Raw genomic sequence first — 21,479 nt, 5'->3', positions numbered from 1 at the left:
GCCTAGCCCAGACCATGAAAAACATCCCTAGAGCATTATTCCTCCTCCACCAAACTTTGCAGTTGGCACTATTGGTCCGTCAGACTGCCAGATAGTGAAGCATGATTCATCACTCCAGAGAACGCATTTCCACTGCTCCAGAGTCCAATGGCGGTGTGCTTTACACCACTCCAGCCGGCGCTTGGCATTGAGCATGGTGATCTTAGGCTTGTGTGCGGCTGCTCGGCCATGGAAACCCATCTCGTGGAGATCCTGACCAACAGTTCTTGTGCTGACGTTGCTTCCAGGGGCAGTTTGGGACTCGGTAGTGAGTGTTGCAGCCGAGGACAGATGATTTTTACACGCTGGGCTTCAGTACTCCACGGTCCTGTTCCATGGTCTTGTGTCCTATTACTTCACGGCCAAGCAGTTGTTGCTCCAAGATGTTTCCACTTCAAAATAACAGACTTCCAGTTGACCGGGGCAGATTTAGCAGGGCAGAAATTTGACCACCCGACTTATTGAAAAGGTGGCCTCCTATGATGGAGACACGCTGAAAGTCACTGAGCTCTTGAGTATAACCCGTTCTATTGCCAATGGTAGTCCATGGAGACTGCATGGCTGTATGCTTGATTTTATGCACCTACCAGCAACGGATGTGGCTGAAATAGCCAAATCCATTCATCAGCAGGGGTGTCCATATAATGGCCATATAATGTATATCAGCATATATGGGGCACAGTAGTCTGTATTGAAATTTGAAGATGACTCAACTTGCCAGTACTATGAATGCTGAAAAACACACATCAGACAAGAATCTAGGCCTTTTCACGGTCACTCTATTTATCTTCAATTTTTCTAGAAAAGAACATTTGGCAAAACTGGGAGGACACGGCAGACATTACTTTGCATTGTTAAACCTTGGAGATTATGAGATTTACCAGGTATCTAATCTGGAAGTGATCAAATGTGTTGTATAGTTTGTGCGTGCTGGAGGGGACGGGGAATCACAGGGTTTGTGCAAAAGGCTTTGCTGTGGTCCACACAGAGGGAGGCACACTGGGCCGGTGACTCACGACTGAGCAATCGCAGGCACTCACATATATATTGCTCACAAGACGTGGTGACTAGGAGAGGTTAACAAACTGATGAGGGGTTGAGCGGTTTGCGTAGAAGGATAAATAAATACCGAGGGTGGGAAATTATGTCAATTTTCAAATCTGTCTTTTATTTTCACAAACTGGGACATCTAAATCAACTCAGCACAGAAAACACAAGGGTTCAGTTCTGCAACAGTGGAAAAAATTGATCACCCACCGAGTGGAAAATCTTCCAACCCACTCCTCGAGGGCCAAACCGATGTCTGAACACCCAGCCCCCCCCCCCATTCTTTCTTATTCCCCCCCTTCTCAGTGGAACACGGACAGAAAACAGGTAGTACTTCTTTTTGTTTGCTTTAATGACTTGGCAGAAACACATTACGATCGATAGATGGGACACTATCGGTGACTCAGCGGACTCCGGGTCCACGACCGGAGTCTCGAGAACAGGAACCCCTTCTTGAGACGAGAAGCTAGTGAGAATAACAATACTTCATATGTGTGCGTCCTCGTCATTCAGTCCACGTTTTATGCACACAGGTTTACGGGACGTCTGCATGAGGACCGGAGAGACCGTTTCAAGGGACACGGGTAGGAGGACTAAGTTCACTTCATTTCTTTACAACAACAAAACAAAAACAAACAAACAAACAGCGAAAAACAGTAAACACGCGCACGCGCACGCACGCACACCAAAAGAGCTCCCGCTTCCATGCAGTCCACGTGAAGGATCACTTGTGAGGCATTTGAATCAATACATTTCGAGGGTCTACAAACACACACGTTTCGTCATTCCAACGACGGTACATTCTAGAAGGCTTTAATGGACATCCGCTCGTATGGCAAAAGCCTCTTTTTGTTTTTTCTTTTTCTTTCCTTTGCGATAAGTTTATTTTGACTGAATAGTGGTTCCCTTGTCGAGTCGTCGCGCGCACCTGGCTAACAGCTGGAAGACTTGGTACACGTGCACATCTCGTGATCTGGGTGAACGCATATAGCAAGAGTGACGTTGTCGGCCCCGCCCGGGTGCGGCTGACCGTCAAGTCTCCGATCATTACTATGTACAATATACACACGCACACGCACACGCACTTATTTACAAAACACAAGGAGAAAGGCAAAGCCACTGCGGGCACCCACACGGATAAGATGAATACGATAACAAAGATACAGCACCTCCGCTGGCATAAAGTACACACAGATACACACCGAGAAAAAGCTTGGCACTTGTAGGTTTCCCCCACACCTCTCACTCCTCAGAGAGAGTCAGTCTTAGTGGTAAACAATGTAGACACACCCTTTCCACAGGTTGGCCCCAAAGGCAAAAGGTGGGGGACGGGGGACGGGGGACGGGGGGGTTGTTTGGTATTTCTGGCCCCTCTCCCTCCTTCCCCTCCTCCTCTTCTCCACACAAGACAAAAAAAAAAACAAACAAACAAAAAAACCCCCCCAAAAAACAAAAAAGAAGGTGACCCCAATCTCAAAGGAGGCAGATCAGGCTCTTCCCCTCCTCGATCTCCTCCTGGACCTTGTCGCTAGAGGTGGCGATCTCGGCCTGTGCGGAGAAGATGGCGCAGAGGAAGGTGAGCACGGTGCCGCCCATGGCGGTGTAGAAGGCCCAGCCCATCGAACACAACCCGGCGCGGTATGGAGCCGCGTCGGATCCACAGTACAGCTGCACCTTGTCCGAACCCCAGCCAGCAGGGTACAGCATCAGCCCCAGGATCAGGAAAAGACCTGCGATCAAAGCGGAGAGAGGGGAAAGGGGAAAGAGGGCATCATTAACTGACCGCAACTCTTTATAGATGCTTATGCCCTTAATGCAAAACTGCTTCTGAACCGTTAGAAATCTGGTTGTTTGTCCCTGAGCGTATGAAGGAGATCAGTATTGATGACTGTGGCGAACAAGTCCGTTCTCTGGCGCAACAGCCGTTCCAGTCAAAGTACCACATCGGCACTCTAAGCATCCTGTTGAAACAAAAATGTTAAGACTAGGCAAAAACGGTTTCCTGACCATCGTTTCAAACTAGTCGTCGGATTATCATAACAAGACCTCTGGTATGGGGACTCCAAAGACATGAAAAACAGTCCCAAACCAGAGTCTTTGAAAAACAAGTCTGTTTCATGGCAGACTTCGGGTCAGTCAGACAGAACAACAGGAAAAAGGTAGTCAGAGGGGTTGACCCGGGTCACCGACTGACACTCCAGCTTCTGGTGTCTCTGCAGAAAGAAAGGGCCACTTCCTCTGTAGCCGTGACCCACTTTCAAAGCCAATTGACTTTAAGACCTCCGCACTGTTTATACAACGGACTTCCCCTTTAAGATATGACCGAGTGTACTGGATGTTATTCTGCAAGATGCATAACATGTATGACCAGCAGAAACAATTCTATGGGGATAAAGTAATGATATTACAGTTTAGGAAATTACATTCAGGTCTGTGTGTTTCAGATTCCCTTATCGGTATAAATCTAGTACAACTGGTACCCTAACATTAGCCTTTTTGAGGAAGAGTGCTTGAGACCTTGCAGAGACGCAGGCACTTCATCACAGATGCAGAAAGGAGTGTTTTTTATATGCCCATTTAGTTTCCCCAGCACACCGGCCTAGGCCTGACCTCTTCACCTTCCCCTCTCTGCAGCAGTAAACCTCCTCCCACGGGAGTGATAGCTTAAGGATAGCTTAAAGGGAAGCGATTGCAATTTTCAACACTATCCCTATAGATATATATGTTGTGTGTGTATGTATATATATATATATATTAGATATATATGTTGTATATGTTGTAGGGTTAACTCTCAATTAACAGCAATGACACTGGGCAGTCTTCTGTGTGTCTCTGAAGTGCTGCCAAAATGTTACTGAAAAAGTCCACGAATGCAGATCACTGGATAAAAAAAAAAAAACAAATACACACTGTATAAGAAAATGCGGGTAACAATGTTACACAGCTGTATAAGAAAATGCGAATAACGCTAAATAGAGCTGTCGATGACCATACAACATTACATACAGCTAGCTGTATAATGTATTGTTATTTTCATTTTCTGATAGAATACAGTCTATCGGCAAACCAGGAATAACATCTTCACATTTACTGGATTGTCCACCGGTGATGGCACCAGGGGACACTTCTCCACACAATTTTGGCAATGTTTAAGAGACACACAGAAGGCTGTTCAGTATCATGGCTGCTAACACAGTGTGACGACCACGGTTGACTAGACTCGCTAGCCCTTGGCTAACAGGTCAGACCCTTTAGTCGACTGGTTAACGTAGTCGCCCGTGGTGCGGGAGACCTGGGTTCGCGTCCCGGCCGCGGCGGTTCCCGGCTGCCCCCCACTGGTGTCAGAAGTGGGACGTTGAGACCGCGAGGCCACCGGAAGCGCGTGCGCCCAGAGGCGCGAGGGAGCCGGCATGCTGAAGAGCGGGGACGCGCTTCCCGAAGGAGGAGGGGGAGAGGGGGTAGTGTAACGACCACGGATGAATAGACTCGCGAGCCGATTGGCTAACGGGTCGAACCCTTTAATTGACTGGTTAGTGCAGTCTCGGGTTCGCGTCCCGGCTGCGGCGGTTCTCGGCTGCCCCCCCCCCCGAATTTGCTACAGTAGTATTCGCCCCACAATATACGCAAGGCTCAGCGTTTTCGGTTTTTACCGATTTTCACCAAAAAATACCCAGATTTTTTTTTAAAAAAGGAGCAGATCGGTTTAAACTGATTTTCACCTGGATTTTATGTTTCCACGGAGCCAGAAGTTGTTCCTGTTCGTGTGAGGTTATGTAACAGTGCCCTCTTGTGGCGAAATTCGGCATGCTGGATGGCTTTGGAAAATAAAAACCGAAAACGCTGAGCCTTGAATATCCGGTATGCATAAAAGGTAATGCTGGAAATCACGATTGTTTCCCTTTAAGGGTGAGCAGGTGACTGAACCTAGGGAGGAAGTGTTACAATTAATCACAGAAAGAGAAAGACAAAGAAAGAAAGACAGATTCTGCATCACTCCTCCACCAATCCTACGTTCTCACTACCTCCCTTCTGCCCCTCTTTACCACAACTTCTTCATCCAGCTGCTCATCTGTTCTACAAGGAGATGAAAAAAAACAACTTTGCTTTTTAAGGCTCTTCCCCCTCTTCCTCTTTCAATGTCTCTCCCTCCTCCCCTTCTTTCACTTCCTCCTCTTTTTTTTCCCCTTTTTTTGCTCCCTCTTGAAATGCCCAATATCGTTTTAAACAGGGAAATGAAAACTAGGTCATAAATTCTTTCCACATGTTTTTGCATTGCCCCGACATCTAGACCAGCCCCGGTGATGGATCGAAGGTATGGTTTTAATTCTGTTGCTCACCCCAATCATACCCCCCATCCATCCACCCAACACGCACACACACGCGGGAGCGCGCGCGCGCACACAAAACTTTCCTACAGCCCACAGCAGAAAATACAAAATCCCATCCACATTATGGACCGTATAACCCAATATCCTCTTACGCTCCACCCTTCCCAACATGACTACTCCAATGTGCGCTGCCTCTTGTCTCCCGTTTATCAGTTCTCCACCACCAAGCCATTAGGAATGTTACTCTTTCATCTGTCCACTTTTAGTGTCCCCTTCCTAACCTCCGCACTCTCCACCCACTATCCGCGCACAAAAGATCTGCACCCCCCCCCCCCCAAGAAATTTGGGAGCTCTGCCCCTCTCGGCTCCAAGCGAACCAGCAGACAAGCACAGACTCTGCGATTCAGAAGAAAAGAGGGACGAGAAAAGGAAAAGGGATAAGAGGTCAATAGAGAACCCTGATAAGGAAACAGAAATTAAGACGGAGGGCGTCATGGGATGGAGTAAAGGCCGGTTGTCTGTTTTGTGGCTTGAATCCCTGTGCTCCTTCCTTTCTCTTCTTATTTTTCCCCCCCTCTCCACTGTGGTGAATGGAGAACAGGCTCGGATCAGCTGAAACACTTCAGCTGCCTGATATTCAAATGCTCTGGGTTACATGGCAAGATAAGATTAATTTACATGAAATGGCTGCTCTAGAGATAGTCACCGCCTAGGCCATTCTGTTTTCCTTCCCACGCCTGAAACACCCACACAGCCCCACTGTAAACACTGGTAGACAGAGAGAGAGAGACAGCACTTTGACCCTCAGTAATATTGTTTATTACCAGTCACACTCTGCAGATTGTGCTTTCCGTGTTTGTGCAAAACCAGAAACTTGACGTCAGAATTGACGAGTCTGCTTCTTCTGCGGGCTCCTGCAGCTTTGTTTTCCTTGGTTCCTCATTTGCGGCCCAGTCAGACGGTCAGTGTTTGAGACTTCTGAGTCGACCGTCCGGAGAAAGTGGGTCGTAAAAGTCCAGGGCACAAAGTGCAGCAGGACTGGAGACAGTTTTACCACTGTGTTTGTTTGTCATCCTCTTTCCAATCCCTTAAGGCTAAATTCAGACGTGAGTAAAAAAAAAAAAGCCTGAAAGTGTATTCCCAATAATGTGTAAGGAATTTATTTTCAGTTCCCGTAATTGTTGTAAAGAACTCAAGAGCCCTCCAGATGTTTGCACACCATGAGTGCGTACTAGAGAGTGACCTTAATCAGTAGACTGTTTTCGGTCTGTTTAAGCCATTCGAATTATGTAAGACAAAATGAATGGGTTTACCTTCAGCGCTGTTAAAACAGAGAGGGAAACCGAGGCTGAAATTACACTTTGGGGCTAAAGCTGAGTGTAGAAACTCAGCCAGACCCTGGGACACTTTTGCCTTCAGTGAATTTGCCACGATGGAAGAAAGCAAGTGACATCAGTGTATGTGAATATTAGGTTAGAGGAGTCGGGGGCCACTCCAGAGAAATGATGTGACCATCTCTGGCATCAGCGTCACAGTCTTTCCAGCTGAGGTCAACTCTTTTTCCAAACCTTTGCTGTTTTGATCCGCTCCGCTCATTGCAGAGGGCTTGGCACACTTCGCTGAAATAATGATTGGTAGAAAATCAACAAGTGCCGTTGACGGTGCGGGGCTGGGAGTGGAAAGAGTGGTGGGATCAATGAGAGCAGTATGGGCCTACAGCACACCATCACTACACCACATCAGCAGACCATTTCAAGGGCAGATTCAACAACAGGAAGCTCAAAGCACATTTAGATGTGTCTTTGTAGTGTAACGTGCGTGGATAAGAAGACACGCTGGCCGCCGGCTCGCGGGTCCGAGCCTTTAGTCGAGCGGTTAGCGACGCCTCCTGCGGTGCGGGCGACACGGGTTCGCGTCCCGGCCGCGGCAGTTCCTCGGGGTTGCGTTGCCCCCCGAATTCGCTACAATATCCTCCATTAAAAATAGCCACAAACTGTGCTTTCTGTCAAGTTGTCCCTCGCTGTATCCCTGCTGTTGTCTGGAAGCACATGGATGTAGCCAAAGCTACGGGAGTGCCCAAGCTACAGCACTTCCTGCTCTCATTTGTGGAAGTTTACAGATGGTTTGCATATATGTTGTCAGACGCACACATTTGGTCCCAATCAAATTTCACTTTACACCAATTCAAAACATTTTCTGAATAAACATGAAACGAATGAAAACACACAAGTGTACTGTGAGCTCCCCGTTGTCAAACAGGAGATTGTCACGGTTTTTGATGGTTTAAACAACCGCCCCGTCGGACCGCGTCGAAGTCCAGATAGAGGCTTCAGCGGGGCAGTAAGTTTCTACAAACTGATCTGATCAGTGGTGCTTTCATTTGTGACTCTAAAGGAGTGTGTTTTCAAAAATAATGAACCTATCCTCTAAAGCAGTGGTTCTCAACCTTGTTGGGGTCCTGGACCCCCTGCGTATTTTTGATCTACCCTGAGGACCCCTCCACCTGATCTTGGGGGAGGGGGGCTGCAATTTGATAGAAACAGTAGAAACTTCATTTTAAATTGCATTATAGCATTTATTCACTCTTTGGGGCAAAAATAAGAGCTTTCAGTTGTAACTTAGATATAGTTAACACAACAGAATTCTTATGCAGTAACTCTCAGATATATGTAACAAAACAGAATATGTATTCAGTAACTTTCAGATATATGTAACAAAACAGAATATGTATTCAGTAACTTTCAGATATATGTAACAAAACAGAATATGTATTCAGTAACTTTCAGATATATGTAACAACAGAATTTTTATGCAGTAACTTTTAACAATGCAAACGGGAGCGAGATCTCTTATTAAAATACAATAAATGACACTTGTGAAACAGATGTGATTAGAGAAAAAAGTCCTGTTACCCTTTATAGTTTAGGTGGATAAAGGTCTCAGTCACATTTGAGTAAAATAATCCTATTTCTATAAATGTCATAGGATCTTTTTTTTAAAGATATTTTATTTTCACGGACCGACCCCTTGCAATTACACCACGGACCCCTAGGGGTCCGCGGACCCCCGGTTGAGAACCACTGCTCTAAAATGCTCATACAGGAGAGGAACACTAGGGAAAAGCACAGGCTAAAAAAAAACACAAAAAAACTTTAAGGTTTAACAGCTTTTGATTGACCCAGGAAGGCATGAAGGAAACAGTGCCGTGTGGAGGAGCCTCCTTTTGACCCCTTTCCTCTTCCTCTTCTGTATCCTCGCCCACAGAAACCACGCTGAAGAAGAAAGCCCTCCACAAACTCACATTCCAAACGAGTAAGAACCGCCTCATCTGGGGGCGTGGCTATGGCACTCAACTGACCACGCGGCTTATTGCGAGCTCCTGGCCATTAAGTTCCTGTACATTGGCTTTTAAAAGTACGGACACGAATACCAATTGTTTGCAATAACTTTGCAGTCTACGCAATCGTTAACATTCCGTTGGGGAAAGAACAGTCGAAAAGCAAACTCTGAGCCGTCCAAGGAGGACGTTGCGTTGGACGATGGTAGCATTGCCAGCTCAACAGGTAACACTACTCCTACACTCCAGCCAGAACCCGGGGAGGTTGCTGAATTGGCTCAAAACGTGGCTATTACTCAAAAACTGGACACGATGAGAAATGACTTTGCCACAAAGATTGATGGAGTCCTAAAGGCGATTCGAGATGTTAAGGGGGGACGTGCGAGACTTCTCTGGGCGCATGGACGAGGCAGAAGAGCGCATTAGCAATGCTGAGGACGCAGTTCACTCAGAGGAAGCCAAGACTGAAGCACTGGCTAAACAAGTGGCTGTCTTTGCAGACAAGTCTGACGAGCTGGCACAGATCCAAACCTAGCCTGGCTAACATGCCCGAGAAAGTCGAAAAGAACGACGCTGTAGCTTTCCTCGAAAAATGGTTACCCAACGCACTGGGACCTGCAACCTTTCCCACACCACCACCATCAACGACAGAGCACACAGAATCCTCAGCTGGGCACAATCTAACTGAGGAGCTAAAATAGAAATATTGGTCTTTGTCAGTAATCTATGTGCGTGATGTAATATTGCTAATGCCTAGTGACACATGTAAGAAGTGACAATGTTTGGCCTGTTGACTAACTGGCGAATGCACAAATGCAAAAGGTAACATTTTCACCTCGTTATTGTTGTTTTCCTATTTTTACGTACTATATCTACTTATTTTGGTGTTAGCTTATCATAATAGGACAGATATTTTCATTAGGATTAACAGAGAGGTGTGCGTTTTAGTGTTCACCCAAATAGATGTTTGGGTAACACTTTAGTATGGGGAACATAGTCACCATTAATTAGGTGCTTATTAGCATGCACATTAGCAACATATTGGCTCTTAATTGGTCATTATTACGTACTCATTAATGCCTTATTCTGCATGGCCTTATTATACAACCAGTAAGCCATTAACTATGAGTTTTCCCTCTATAACCTCAGAATTATTGCTTATTAGTAGTACCATCTCAATATGCTTACCACAAGAAGAGTTATTCTCCCTTACTAACACTTAATGAATATGGTCTGTTCTTACATAACAACACACAAAACTACAAGTGTTCATAGTGTTAAATTACTCTAAATTAAGTTTTTGTTACTTAGAATATGTTCCCCATACTAAAGTGTTACCGATGTTTGTTGTTGTTGTGAGAAGTGGATAGGCGATGTGCAATGTGTTCCAAGTTGTTTGATGTCATATTGAATTTCTTCAGACTGGTCTTGATATTGTCCTTGAAACATTTAATTTTCCTGCTTGGAGCTTGCTGACCTTCCTTCAGCTGGGAGTACAGGATCTGTTTGGGGAGATGGGTGTTGGACATGCGGATGACATGGCCTGTCCATCAGGGTTGGTGCTGCATTATTGTGGTGGTGGTGATGTTATCATGTTGGCTTCTTCCAGAATGCTGATGTTGGTGCATCTGCCCTTCCAGCTGATCCTCAGGCTTTTTCGTAAATATCTTTGGTGGTATTGTTCCAGGGCTCTCAGGTGCCTGCTGTAGGTGGTCCATGACTTTGCGCCATACAGCAGGGTGCACTTAACCACACCCCCAAGGTACAGGGGAGGGTGGGAGAAAGGCTGTCCTGTTCAGGATGACAGCTAAGGGGATTTGTTTACGGCAGAATTTAGTTATTTTATACGTTCATCTGAATTTCTCACAGTATAACTTTGTGCAATGGCACACTGTTAAGGTAACAGAATGTGGTTTCCACAGACATCATACTTCGTTAAAAGGCTTCGATAAAAAGCGTCAGTGAGGAGGGTACTCAATATAGTCTATGTATGTGAAGGGTCCCCTGACACTGCCATCTTGTCACTTGATGCAGACAAGGCGTTCAACAGAGTCGAATGGCTTTATCTACAGGAGGTGCTTAGGCGTTTTGGGGTTTGGCGACTGCTTTTGTAAATTCTGTTTGTTGATTGATCTGCATAAGTATCTACACATAGTTAGATTTCAGAGCCATTTAAACTCTCACAACACTAGTCAAGACTCACCAATTTCACCTTTACTTCTTGTAATAGCCATGGAACCGTTGGCAATAGCAATAAGACCATACCCTTCCATTCGTGGTATTAAGGCAAGGGACCTAGAGCATCATATCGCATCGTATGCAGATGATACCATCATATTTCTATCAGATCTTTGAAAATCAATACCAACCCTCAAAGTTGATAAGTCAATTTGGTAGTTCCTCTGGTTTAAAAGTGAACAATGATAAATCAGCTATTGTTTTTTCTAAATGAACAAGCGAGAAGAAAACCAACGATACCCCACCCATTTGTAAACACCATAGAAGGTTTTAATTATCTACGATTAAAATAACATCAGATATAAGCACCATCAGTTCAATTAATTATGAGCCCATGTTAGCTAAAGCATCTGTAGATGTCACAAGATGCACAGCATTGCCTCTGCCTATAATGGGGGGAATGGATATAATTAAGATGATCATATTACCTAATTTTTTATGTCTCTTCCAATCTATTCCATTGGCACCTCCACCATCATTTTCCCCAAAACTCAGAAAGCTGCGTTCAAATTTTAATTTGGAATAACAGGAATCCAAGACTTAGACTCTCACTTTTATATTTGTCTTACAACAGGGGAGGGTTACAACTACCAAATTTACAGTGGTACTACTTGGCTGCCCAGTTGAGGGCTGCAATGTTTTGGTTTTCTAGATCAGTTGCTCTACCCTGGTTACAAACTGAACTGTTGTCCTCTAGGGGTTTGGCGCTGGATAGCTTTTTTAATATTCTGCTCCCTTAAAATTAAAAAACAAAACAAAAACACAGTTAATCCTTTTGTGAAAAACACTATTGTTGTCTGGTATGAAGTACATAAGTATATGGGTGACTCCCCGGTGTTATCGTGTTTTTCACCAATTTGGGGCAATGAACACTTCAGCCCGGCTAAAAATGACATGGGATTTAAAATATTGGTTAAGTAAGGGCATAGTTAAACTATTGGATCTGTATGAGCACAACAATCTAATGTTGTTTGACGAGCTGAAGGTGAGGTATGACGTGCCACAGAAACAGCTCTTCAACTATTTACAACTTAGAATTTTTATTTGGGCATGTTTAAAGAATTTAGTGCAACGACCTGTCCACACTGCAGATATTTTCCACCAAAAAAAAAAAAAATTTCAGCAAAGAAATGGTTTCTCAATTATGTAATACAATGATGGAAAACCACAAAGACAACTCTGAAAGTAAGAGACAGGAAGGGATACACAACTTACAAGAGGACACCTTAGAGGATGAATGGGCTATGACATGTTCAAAGACATAAACACAAACCATAAATACTCGACTGAGATTAATACAATATCATTAGATAATGAGATTTCACATCACCCCTGTGAAATTAAATGAATTTGATCCTAATATTCCTGACCAATGTCATAACTGCATTATTCTTTAAGGTACTTTATATCACTGCCTGTGGGAATGTGAGGAGATTAAAATATTCTAGAGGTTGCTGATCTGCTAAGTTTCTCAAATTACTGCTTCTTCGATACCTCTAAGTCCTAAACTGTGTCTACCAAGCATTTTCCCAGACAATTGTTCTCTAATAAAGAAATAAAAATGGTTGATCTATGTCTGTTACAAGCCAGGTGCTCAGTTGCCATGTGTTGGAAGAAGGTTAATGACCCCTCTCCCCATCAAGTTTGGCTCTTGAGAAACTCACTTATACAGTTAGGAAGGCTGCTTCTGAGTTTTACAACATCTGGGAGAAGTTTCTGGAATGTATAAAAAAGGTGACATTGACGAGGCATCAGTAGTGTGACGTTGCGGTGAAAATATCTAATCTACTGTGAGGAATGTGGGCTGGACACTGTTCTATGTGATGGCACTCTTATTGTAATTAATTAATGTATTTATGTATACGTATTTCCTTTTCTTTTTTCATTGTACATTTTTGTGCTTTTTAGCTTGATTATTAGCTATTTTTTTCGATAATTTTTATTTTATATACTGCAATATGTTCAAGGTGGGGTAAGACTCAGTTATATATATATATATATATATAGTATATATATAGTATATATACTATATATAATATGTTAAATGTATAAAATCAATAAATATATGTTTAAAAAATAATTCACCTCATCTGATAAATCTGAATAAATTGAGTTAATCATAGTGCTCAGCAATAATTCAATATAGGTGTTAATCTACTGTATCTGGATGAAATTTGGATACCGTTAACTACAGTTTAGTTGTCTAAACTGATGATAACAAGAATCCATCACCTGAAATATCTCACAAAACGGCGTCTGAAATATCTGAGGGAGTATTTTTTGAAAGCTAGTTTGGGTTTGATATTTAAATGCAGATTACCACACACTTCAATGTAACGAACCCCAGCTGGATTCTTAAACAAGGTATTTTTGTGCACGCAAGCAGAAACCGCGATATATCGTCTAAAACGCAACATGATCATTGTGATGATAACATGCTCGCTATCATGTGCTGCTTTACTTTACCATATTCTGACGTCATCCAAACCGCTTATCCTGCTCTCAGGGTCGCGGCGACGATTTTGATTTTGATAGACAGAGCACCCTGGACAGGTCGCCAGGCCATCAGAGCCCCCCCCCCCCCAACACACATCTAGGGACAATTTAGCACGGCACCTGACCTACAGGTCTTTGGACTGTGGGGGGAAACCGGAGCACCCGGAGGAAACCCACGCAGATGGGGGGAACATGCAAACTCCAGACAGAGGACGACCCGGGACCACCCCCAAGGTTGGACCACCCCGGGGCTCGAACCCAGGACCTTGTTGCGGTCAGGCGACCGCGCTTGTGCCACCATGCCGCCCATATTGTGACATTGCATCAATAAAACACACAGTATAGTCTCTCTTTTAAGAGACTCCCACTTGATCTTCATCCCTCACGTGATGCAGTCAAGCCTCTCCCGGTCTGTCAGCTAGCCAACACAGAGCCGTCCTGCACGTCCTTCACCACACAATCGTCTCTGTGGTCGAGGCCAACCATAGTCGTCTGGAAGGTCGAAAGAATGGCCTCATCCCTTCTGTAACTCGCGACGCAAGAACACAGTGGCCTAAGACCTTGTCTCACACACACACACAGCCACAAACATAGACATAGGCAGACATGAACAAACAGACAGACACACACACACACACACACACACGCACACCAGCTTTGCGGCCAATCAACGACAAACTTCACAATGACCTCAGAAAGAATAAATATTTGGATCAGCGTTGCCTGGAGAGACGGCTTGTGAGGTGGGGACAAGCTGACGTGAGCCTTCCTGACAGCTTTGAGTAAAGTTTAGTGAAGCCTGCGTGATAATCAAACACAAAACTCTGGCAATGGGAGTCCAGACAGCTCTTGATAAACGAGCATGGCCTCATTTCTGATGTCTATGGCCCAATTTCACAGCAGAGCCCAACTTCCCCTGTTTCTGCAGAACTCCAGTGTGCCGGGGGCGGGGGCGGGGGGGGGGGGGGCGTAGGGACTTGATAGAGAAAAAGTGAAGAAGTTTACACAGTGGGTGAATAGGTGATTTTTGTTAGCTGGGCAATTCGAATTTCTCTTAACATTCAGTATTTCCTGCAACACATTGATATGCAAAAAAATGTGCACAAAATATGCAAAGTGTGTGTGTGTGTGTGTATGTGTGTGTATGTGTGTGTGTGTTTGAATGCGTCTTTGCCTCTCACCTGCAATGCCCTGGAGCAATCCACACACGTTGAAGATGCTCTTTTTCATGATGCTCTGGAAGCACATGGTGAAGACGGAGATAAAAGCCACAGCGCACAGCAGCAGGATCCCTGCAGCCAGGAATATAGAGGTGGCCTGCCAGAACCCGCTGGCAATCTCCCCAAAGTGTACAGCGTAGGGTCCACACAGTATTCCGCGCCGCAAATGGGGCAGCTTTATACAACGGCCGTAGATTCCCAGGGTGGGCCGGTAGGCCTCCCCAGCTGTGGTAGCCCCATGGGGGCCGATAATGGCATCGGGGGTGCGGGGGAAGCCCACCAGCCAGTCGGTGCTCATGAAGGCGATGAGCTCTCCGAACGCAGCCACAATGCTCAAGAGAGTCCACAGCATGGAGCGGCAGGTCACAATGACATGGCACATAATGATAGTTTCTGGATAGTCCCTCCACTGAGCCTGAACGTCGATCAACCACGGTGGCACTTGGATTAAACGATGCAGATTTCCAATGCCAAGGTTGATTCGGGATCAGTGGCCTCACCGTCGTCCAAAAAGAGAAAGACGAGGCTTAGCTGTAGTCCCCGGTAGGTGTGACGGGAGGTGTGTGACGTAAGAGGAGGGACAAGTACGTAGGTGAGGCTCTTCGCGAGAAGTGTTCAGTTCAATAATTCACAGTCTCCTGCTTCTCGTTTACCGTCACTCTGCCTCTCCCTCCCCTCTTCTTATCTGGTGCCAGTGCCGGTTACTCCCCTTCCTTTCCTGGACTTTGCAACTCTTCTGGTTTTATCCAGTGCTTTAGTCACCCCTGCCTTTCACTGCCTCTCAGTGTCTTCAGACTCTTATGCTATTTGGTCTGGTCTTCACATCATACTGCTGGACTAGTCCCCGCACCAGCTGGCTAGCATCACAACACACCTGGAAAACAAAACGCAGGGATGATGCAGGACAGAGAGAATGATCAAGGAAGTTGTTCATCTTTTTTTTGGTTTTTTTGCATCTGTACATGTCCTACATTAGTTGTGAGAGTTACTCATCTTAAAGGACAATTGTGTTTCTTTTCTTTTGTCTTGTTTTCTTAATTTTTTGGTTATTTTGCTAATCAGCGTCATTTTGAAGGTGTTGGACGGGGCAGGACCACTAGACACAGCTTCACAACCACGACTTGCAGGGCGACCGCACACGAGCCTTGAAGCACCCCTTTTAAAAACACCAACGACAAAAAACCCTTAGTGCCCCAGAAAGACTGCCCACATTTCCCTTAACCAATGACTTCTCAATCGCACTGGCCAGGTAGTTTTTCAATGGTTTCTACTACTTACAGTAAGTATAGCAATGCAGCTACTATAAATAATATTAAAATAAAATAAAATTTAAATATATACATGAAATAATGTAAAATATTATAATAATATTATAATAATAAATAAAAATAAAATGAAAATCAAAAATATAATAAATAATATAAAAATATTTTTAAAAAAAAGAAGAAATAAATCATGGTAAGTCTAGTAATGCGAGTGAATATTAATAACACCAGACATTTCAGGATGCAACTTTGAGCTTTCACTTTCCTTTTCACTTCCAAATGCTGGCTCAGATAACTGGGTCAAATTTCAAAATGGACTTGTTGGAACATGTCCTGCACTCGTGTTCTGCTGCCACTGGAGAGCTGCGTTTAGCAGGGATCACTACAACGTTGCTGGTGAGTGAAACAACATCATAACCGATATATGCACAACCAACCCCAGGCTGTAAAAGAAAAAGAAAATAAAATAAAAAACAGAATTATCAAGACTTCCAAGCTTCCTGTAACACTGAGAGAAACGTAGTCTGGTGCATAAAGACAGCATTGGAGAAGAAGCAGAAGAAAGGGGAGGGGTAGATGCTCAGGTGCACAGGGGCGTTTTCCTCTCAAGTTGACCTCTTCTCTTCTAAGTGTCTTAACGTCCGACAGTCCGCTCTCAAGTTGTCCAATCTCGTCAGTCCTCTTTGTTGAATTTTAGTCAACAAAGAGGACTGACGAGGCAACACCTCCTCCCCTTTATGTGTGTATGTGTGTCCCTGTGAGTGCTACACCCGAGGCATGTATAATATCAGTAAGAATGTGAATGGGGTTGGAGAAGATGAGGAGAGGGGAGGATAACAAATGGATAACAACCGAGGGAGGACCAAGGCTGTGGGCTCTCGCCATACGTTTCACAAATCGGTTTGGGGGTCAGCAAATGATGGATGGCAGAGTGGATGTCAAAGCGTCAGAAGACCCTGATAACCTCAGTGGTACCAGGCATGCAGAAGAGCTGAGTCAAATAAGAGGCCCCAGTGGGCTACCAGAAGCTCTTACTGATACCGGATCGCTTTACAGAAACAAGCTCCGAAGAGCTTGGAACTAGCCAGGTCTGCTACCAAAGCTGTGGAGTCTAAAGATGACCCAGCCATCGTCATTTGATGACGGAGACAGTTTTGTGACGCATCAGGCGTGACTGACAATCTTACTCACGGTGTTCACCGACACACGATACATCGCTTATTTAGGTACAGTCCCCCTTCAGCTGCACAACACTACTTGTACATTTTAAATAACTCCAGATTATGCTCGCTGTGACAGGTTTAACTTCTGCCCTCGTCCTATATACGGTTAGAGCTCTTTTATAAATTTGACATGATAAAATATGATATGATTATGATAAACCTGATATGGTTATGATAGATGATGATGATAAATTTGATATGATAATGATATGACTACGATATGATTATGATAAATTGGATATGACAAATTATGACGTGATAAATGATAATCTGAACTATGATATTTTATGAATTATGATTTAATATGACCAAAACCTCCACAACTGACGTTGCCACCGTCTTACAGTGCTGTGATTGCAGACGTTCCCAAATCCTGTGTGAATGGTACACATGGCCATTGAAACTCCAGTTAATGGTCACAGAAATTTTGCATATGAAACCGATGGCTGGTTGGGGTCGTTATGCAGCTGTATTGTTTCTAAGGGTGGGGACACCTGCAGTCAGTTGAGACTGAAGAGGTCACTTAGATGAGTGATGACGCGTCTCTCCCCATAGAGAGTCGTGTCCAGATGAACTGATTCAACTTTCTGGGACTACTTGCAGACTCTTGAAATGTTAGCGAGGTAGGCAATTCATCACAGTGAAAAGTCCGTGTTAATGTTGGTCAACATTACGCTATGGTTACGTGGTAGTGCAGTTGAAAGGATGGATTGTTGTGAGAAGTGGTCCAACAGTGTCTGTTGCATGTTTTACCCCAACCATACATCACTCCCAACCAGAGTTTCCACTAGGAAACGTTGATGTCGCTCAACGTGTCTGGGAAGATTCCAGAATGTTGGGAAAAATCCCGGTCATATTATCTGAGCCCTGCACGAGATAAAGCAGAGGATCAAACCCTACCAGTGCAAATAGATTTGACATAAGATTTATTTAAAGACAAAGTTTTTCATTTAAACATCCATCCACGACCCAAGCCGCTTACCCTCTGTGGGGTCCTATACGTCCTGTGCCGGAGCATATCCCAGCAGTCATTGGGTGGCAGGTGGGGAGACACTCTGGACAGGCCGCCAGTCCATCACGGGGTCGACACATTCACACACATTTCACCCCTAGGGACAATTCAGTACGACGCATGTCTACGCGTCAACTCTATAACCCCCACTCTTCCGAGCCGTCCCGGTCGCTGCTCCACCCCCCTCTGCCGACCTGGGAGGGCTGCAGACTACCACGTGCCTCCTCCCATACATGTGGAGTCGCCAGCCGCTTCTTTTCACCTGACAGTGGGGAGTTTCACCAGGGGGACGTAGCGCGTGGAAGGGTCACGCTACCCCCCTCCCCCCCAGTTCCTCCTCCACCCCGAACAGGCCCCCTGACCGACCAGAGGAGGCGCTAGACACGGCCAACTGTGTCTGTAGGGACACCCGACCAAGCCGCGGGTAACACGGGGATTCGAACCGGCGATCCCCGTGTCGGTAGGCCACAGAATAGACGGCTATACGCCGCCCGGACGCCCCTAACGACAACGTAACTCCACAATAAAAAGCGCTGACGTAGTTTTCGCTGTGGCGGGTGGATTACCGTCTCAAGTCTCTGCAAATAGATGCGTGTATTGTGCGGAAATGAACGGAAACTAGCGGTGCCCTGAAAGGCAGGAAAACATTAAAACATCTAAAAACAAACCCCCCCCCCAACACACAAATCAAAACTAAGCTTTCTGAAGGTGGTCCGCAGGAATGGAAACTACACACCATTTGTAGTAAATGGGCTCAAACAGCACTATGTCCCTTTAAGCTGGGGCCGCCATAATGGAGGAGCGGGGTGCAGACGTCTCTCCTGGGGGGAAGTGACATCAGGGGGGACACGTTCGAATACCCCAGACACCAGAGGACGGTGTGTAACGAACAAAGCAGAGGATGAACGTTGTTTAACTTCCTCGAGTCTTTTCTTCTGCCATGTTTTCTCTGCTCCCTCCAGGGAGTGTGTCAGGGCAGAAGAGGGAGAGGAGGGAGAGGAGGGAGAGGAGGGAGAAGAGGGAGCGATGTTGACACGTGTGCCAGCCGCCCTCCCTCACTCACCCCCACACTGTTTACTAGAACGCTATCTCCGTGGAGCCCCAACACAGCACGCGGGGCTGTGTGTGTGTGTGTGTGTGTGTGTGTGTGTGTGTGTGTGTGTGTGTGTGTGTGTGTGTGTGTGTGTGTGTGTGTGTGTGTGTGTGTTGCAGGCCCTGCACAGTGAATGAAAAAGTCAGGATATTACACAAACTTTGATCTTGAAACATCAACAGCAGTTCTCTTCCCTCTCTCGCTTCTCTTGCGGAGGAGAGGAAATCACCCACATCTGTCACCTTCTGTTTTCCTTTTCCTTTTTTTCTATGGTGGAAAGGAGAAGCTGACAAACTCGGAGAGCGGGAGAGAGACAGAGACAGAGGCAGAGAGACAGAGAGAGACCGACAGAACGACAGACAGACAGACAGTGACAGTGACAGAGACAGAGAGACAGAGAGAGAGAGAGAGAGAGGAGAGAGAGAGAGAGAGAGAGAGAGAGAGAGAGAGAGAGAGAGAGAGAGAGAGAGAGAGAGAGCAAGAGAGACAGAGAGAGAGAGAGAGAGAGAGAGAGAGAGAGAGAGAGAGAGAGAGAGAGAGAGAGAGAGAGAGAGAGAGAGAGAGAGCAAGAGAGACAGAGAGACAGAGAGAGAGAGAGAGAGAGAGAGAGAGAGAGAGAGAGAGAGAGAGAGAGAGAGAGAGAGAGCAAGAGAGACAGAGAGACAGAGAGAGAGAGAGAGAGAGAGAGAGACAGAGACAGAGAGAGAGAGAGAGAGAGAGAGAGACCGACAGAACGACAGACAGACAGACAGTGACGGAGACAGAGACAGAGAGACAGAGAGAGAGAGAGAGAGAGAGAGCAAGAGAGACAGAACGAGAGAGAGGGAAAACAGAGAAAGAGAGACAGAGAGAATGAGAGACAGAGATAGTTAGTGAGACAGTGAGAGAGAGAGAGCAGAGAGCGAGGCAGAGAGAGAGAGAGCGAGTGAGAGAAATTTGTGGCCTGCTTAAAATGGGTAAGATAATTAGGACAGGCAGAAGAGCCTTTCCTGAAGGTAGAAAAACTTAATGAGCCAGACAAATGTATACATGTGTACACATACCCACACTATGACCCTCTACATGGGATCAATACTAACTGTTCAGGTGAATATGACCCTCTACATGGGATCAATACTAACTGTTCAGGTGAATATGACCCTCTACATGTGATCAATACTAACTGTTCAGGTGAATATGACCCTCTACATGGGATCAATACTAACTGTTCAGGTGAATATGACCCTCTACATGGGATCAATACTAACTGTTCAGATGAATATGTCCCTCTACATGGGATCAATACTAACTGTTCAGGTGAATATGTTCCTCTACATGTGATCAATACTAACTGTTCAGGTGACTATGACCCTCTACATGTGATCAATACTAACTGTTCAGGTGAATATGACCCTCTACATGTGATCAATACTAACTGTTCAGGTGAATATGACCCTCTACATGGGATCAATACTAACTGTTCAGGTGAATATGACCCTCTACATGTGATCAATACTAACTGTTCAGGTGAATATGTGCCTCTACATGGGATCAATACTAACTGTTCAGGTGAATATGTCCCTCTACATGGGATCAATACTAACTGTTCAGGTGAATATGACCCTCTACATGGGATCAATACTAACTGTTCAGGTGAGTGACTTCTCCTGTGCTCCACATGTACAGCCAGTACCACTTCCTGTGGGCTCGGATTAAAAATAGTTTTGCAGATCATAAATGTTTCAGTTTGTTCAACACACACACACACACACACACACACACACACACACACACACACACACACACACACACACACACACACACACACACACACACACACACACACACACACACACACACAGAGCGCTATAGTCTGAGAATTTTGTAAGAAACTCAATCAAACAAATACAAAGACCATTGTTCACCGGACGAGGCGCTCGGTGGTGAATATCCTTTGACAAGAACAATGTTTGACAATCCCTAATAAAGATTTAAAGGAGCAGTTAATGGCCTTGCACAAAGGCAGTCAGGGAAGTAATGGTCAAATATTTGCTGGCCGGTTGCTCAGGCTTATTCCTTCCTGGTAGAGATGCGGTTGGAAACACCTTGTAGCTGAAGCAACCGAAGCCAGCTGGACAGATAGACCTGGTCTGGAGACCTGGACGCCTGACCTCTGACCTCTGACCCATGCTGGCAGGGGAG

At 45.3% G+C, this 21,479-nt stretch overlaps 1 protein-coding gene across 1 annotated transcript in view; it reads right to left on the bottom strand.

The window, feature by feature from the left end:
• Positions 1 to 961: 961 nt before the first annotated feature.
• lhfpl2a (LHFPL tetraspan subfamily member 2a) overlaps positions 962 to 21,479 on the bottom strand; it is a 53,769-nt gene continuing 33,251 nt past the window's right edge. Inside the window, exons 3-4 of the mRNA XM_056290552.1 lie at positions 14,667 to 15,579; positions 962 to 2,816 (exon numbers count right to left, since the gene is read on the bottom strand). Coding sequence (XP_056146527.1) covers positions 2,560 to 2,816; positions 14,667 to 15,087 — 678 coding nt within the window. The 5' untranslated portion in view covers positions 15,088 to 15,579 and the 3' untranslated portion in view covers positions 962 to 2,559. The remainder of the gene's footprint in view (positions 2,817 to 14,666; positions 15,580 to 21,479) is intronic.

Source organism: Lampris incognitus, chromosome 12 (assembly GCF_029633865.1).
Source record: "Lampris incognitus isolate fLamInc1 chromosome 12, fLamInc1.hap2, whole genome shotgun sequence".
Lineage (NCBI taxonomy): Eukaryota > Metazoa > Chordata > Actinopteri > Lampriformes > Lampridae > Lampris > Lampris incognitus.
This window is presented reverse-complemented; position numbering and strand designations above follow the sequence as displayed.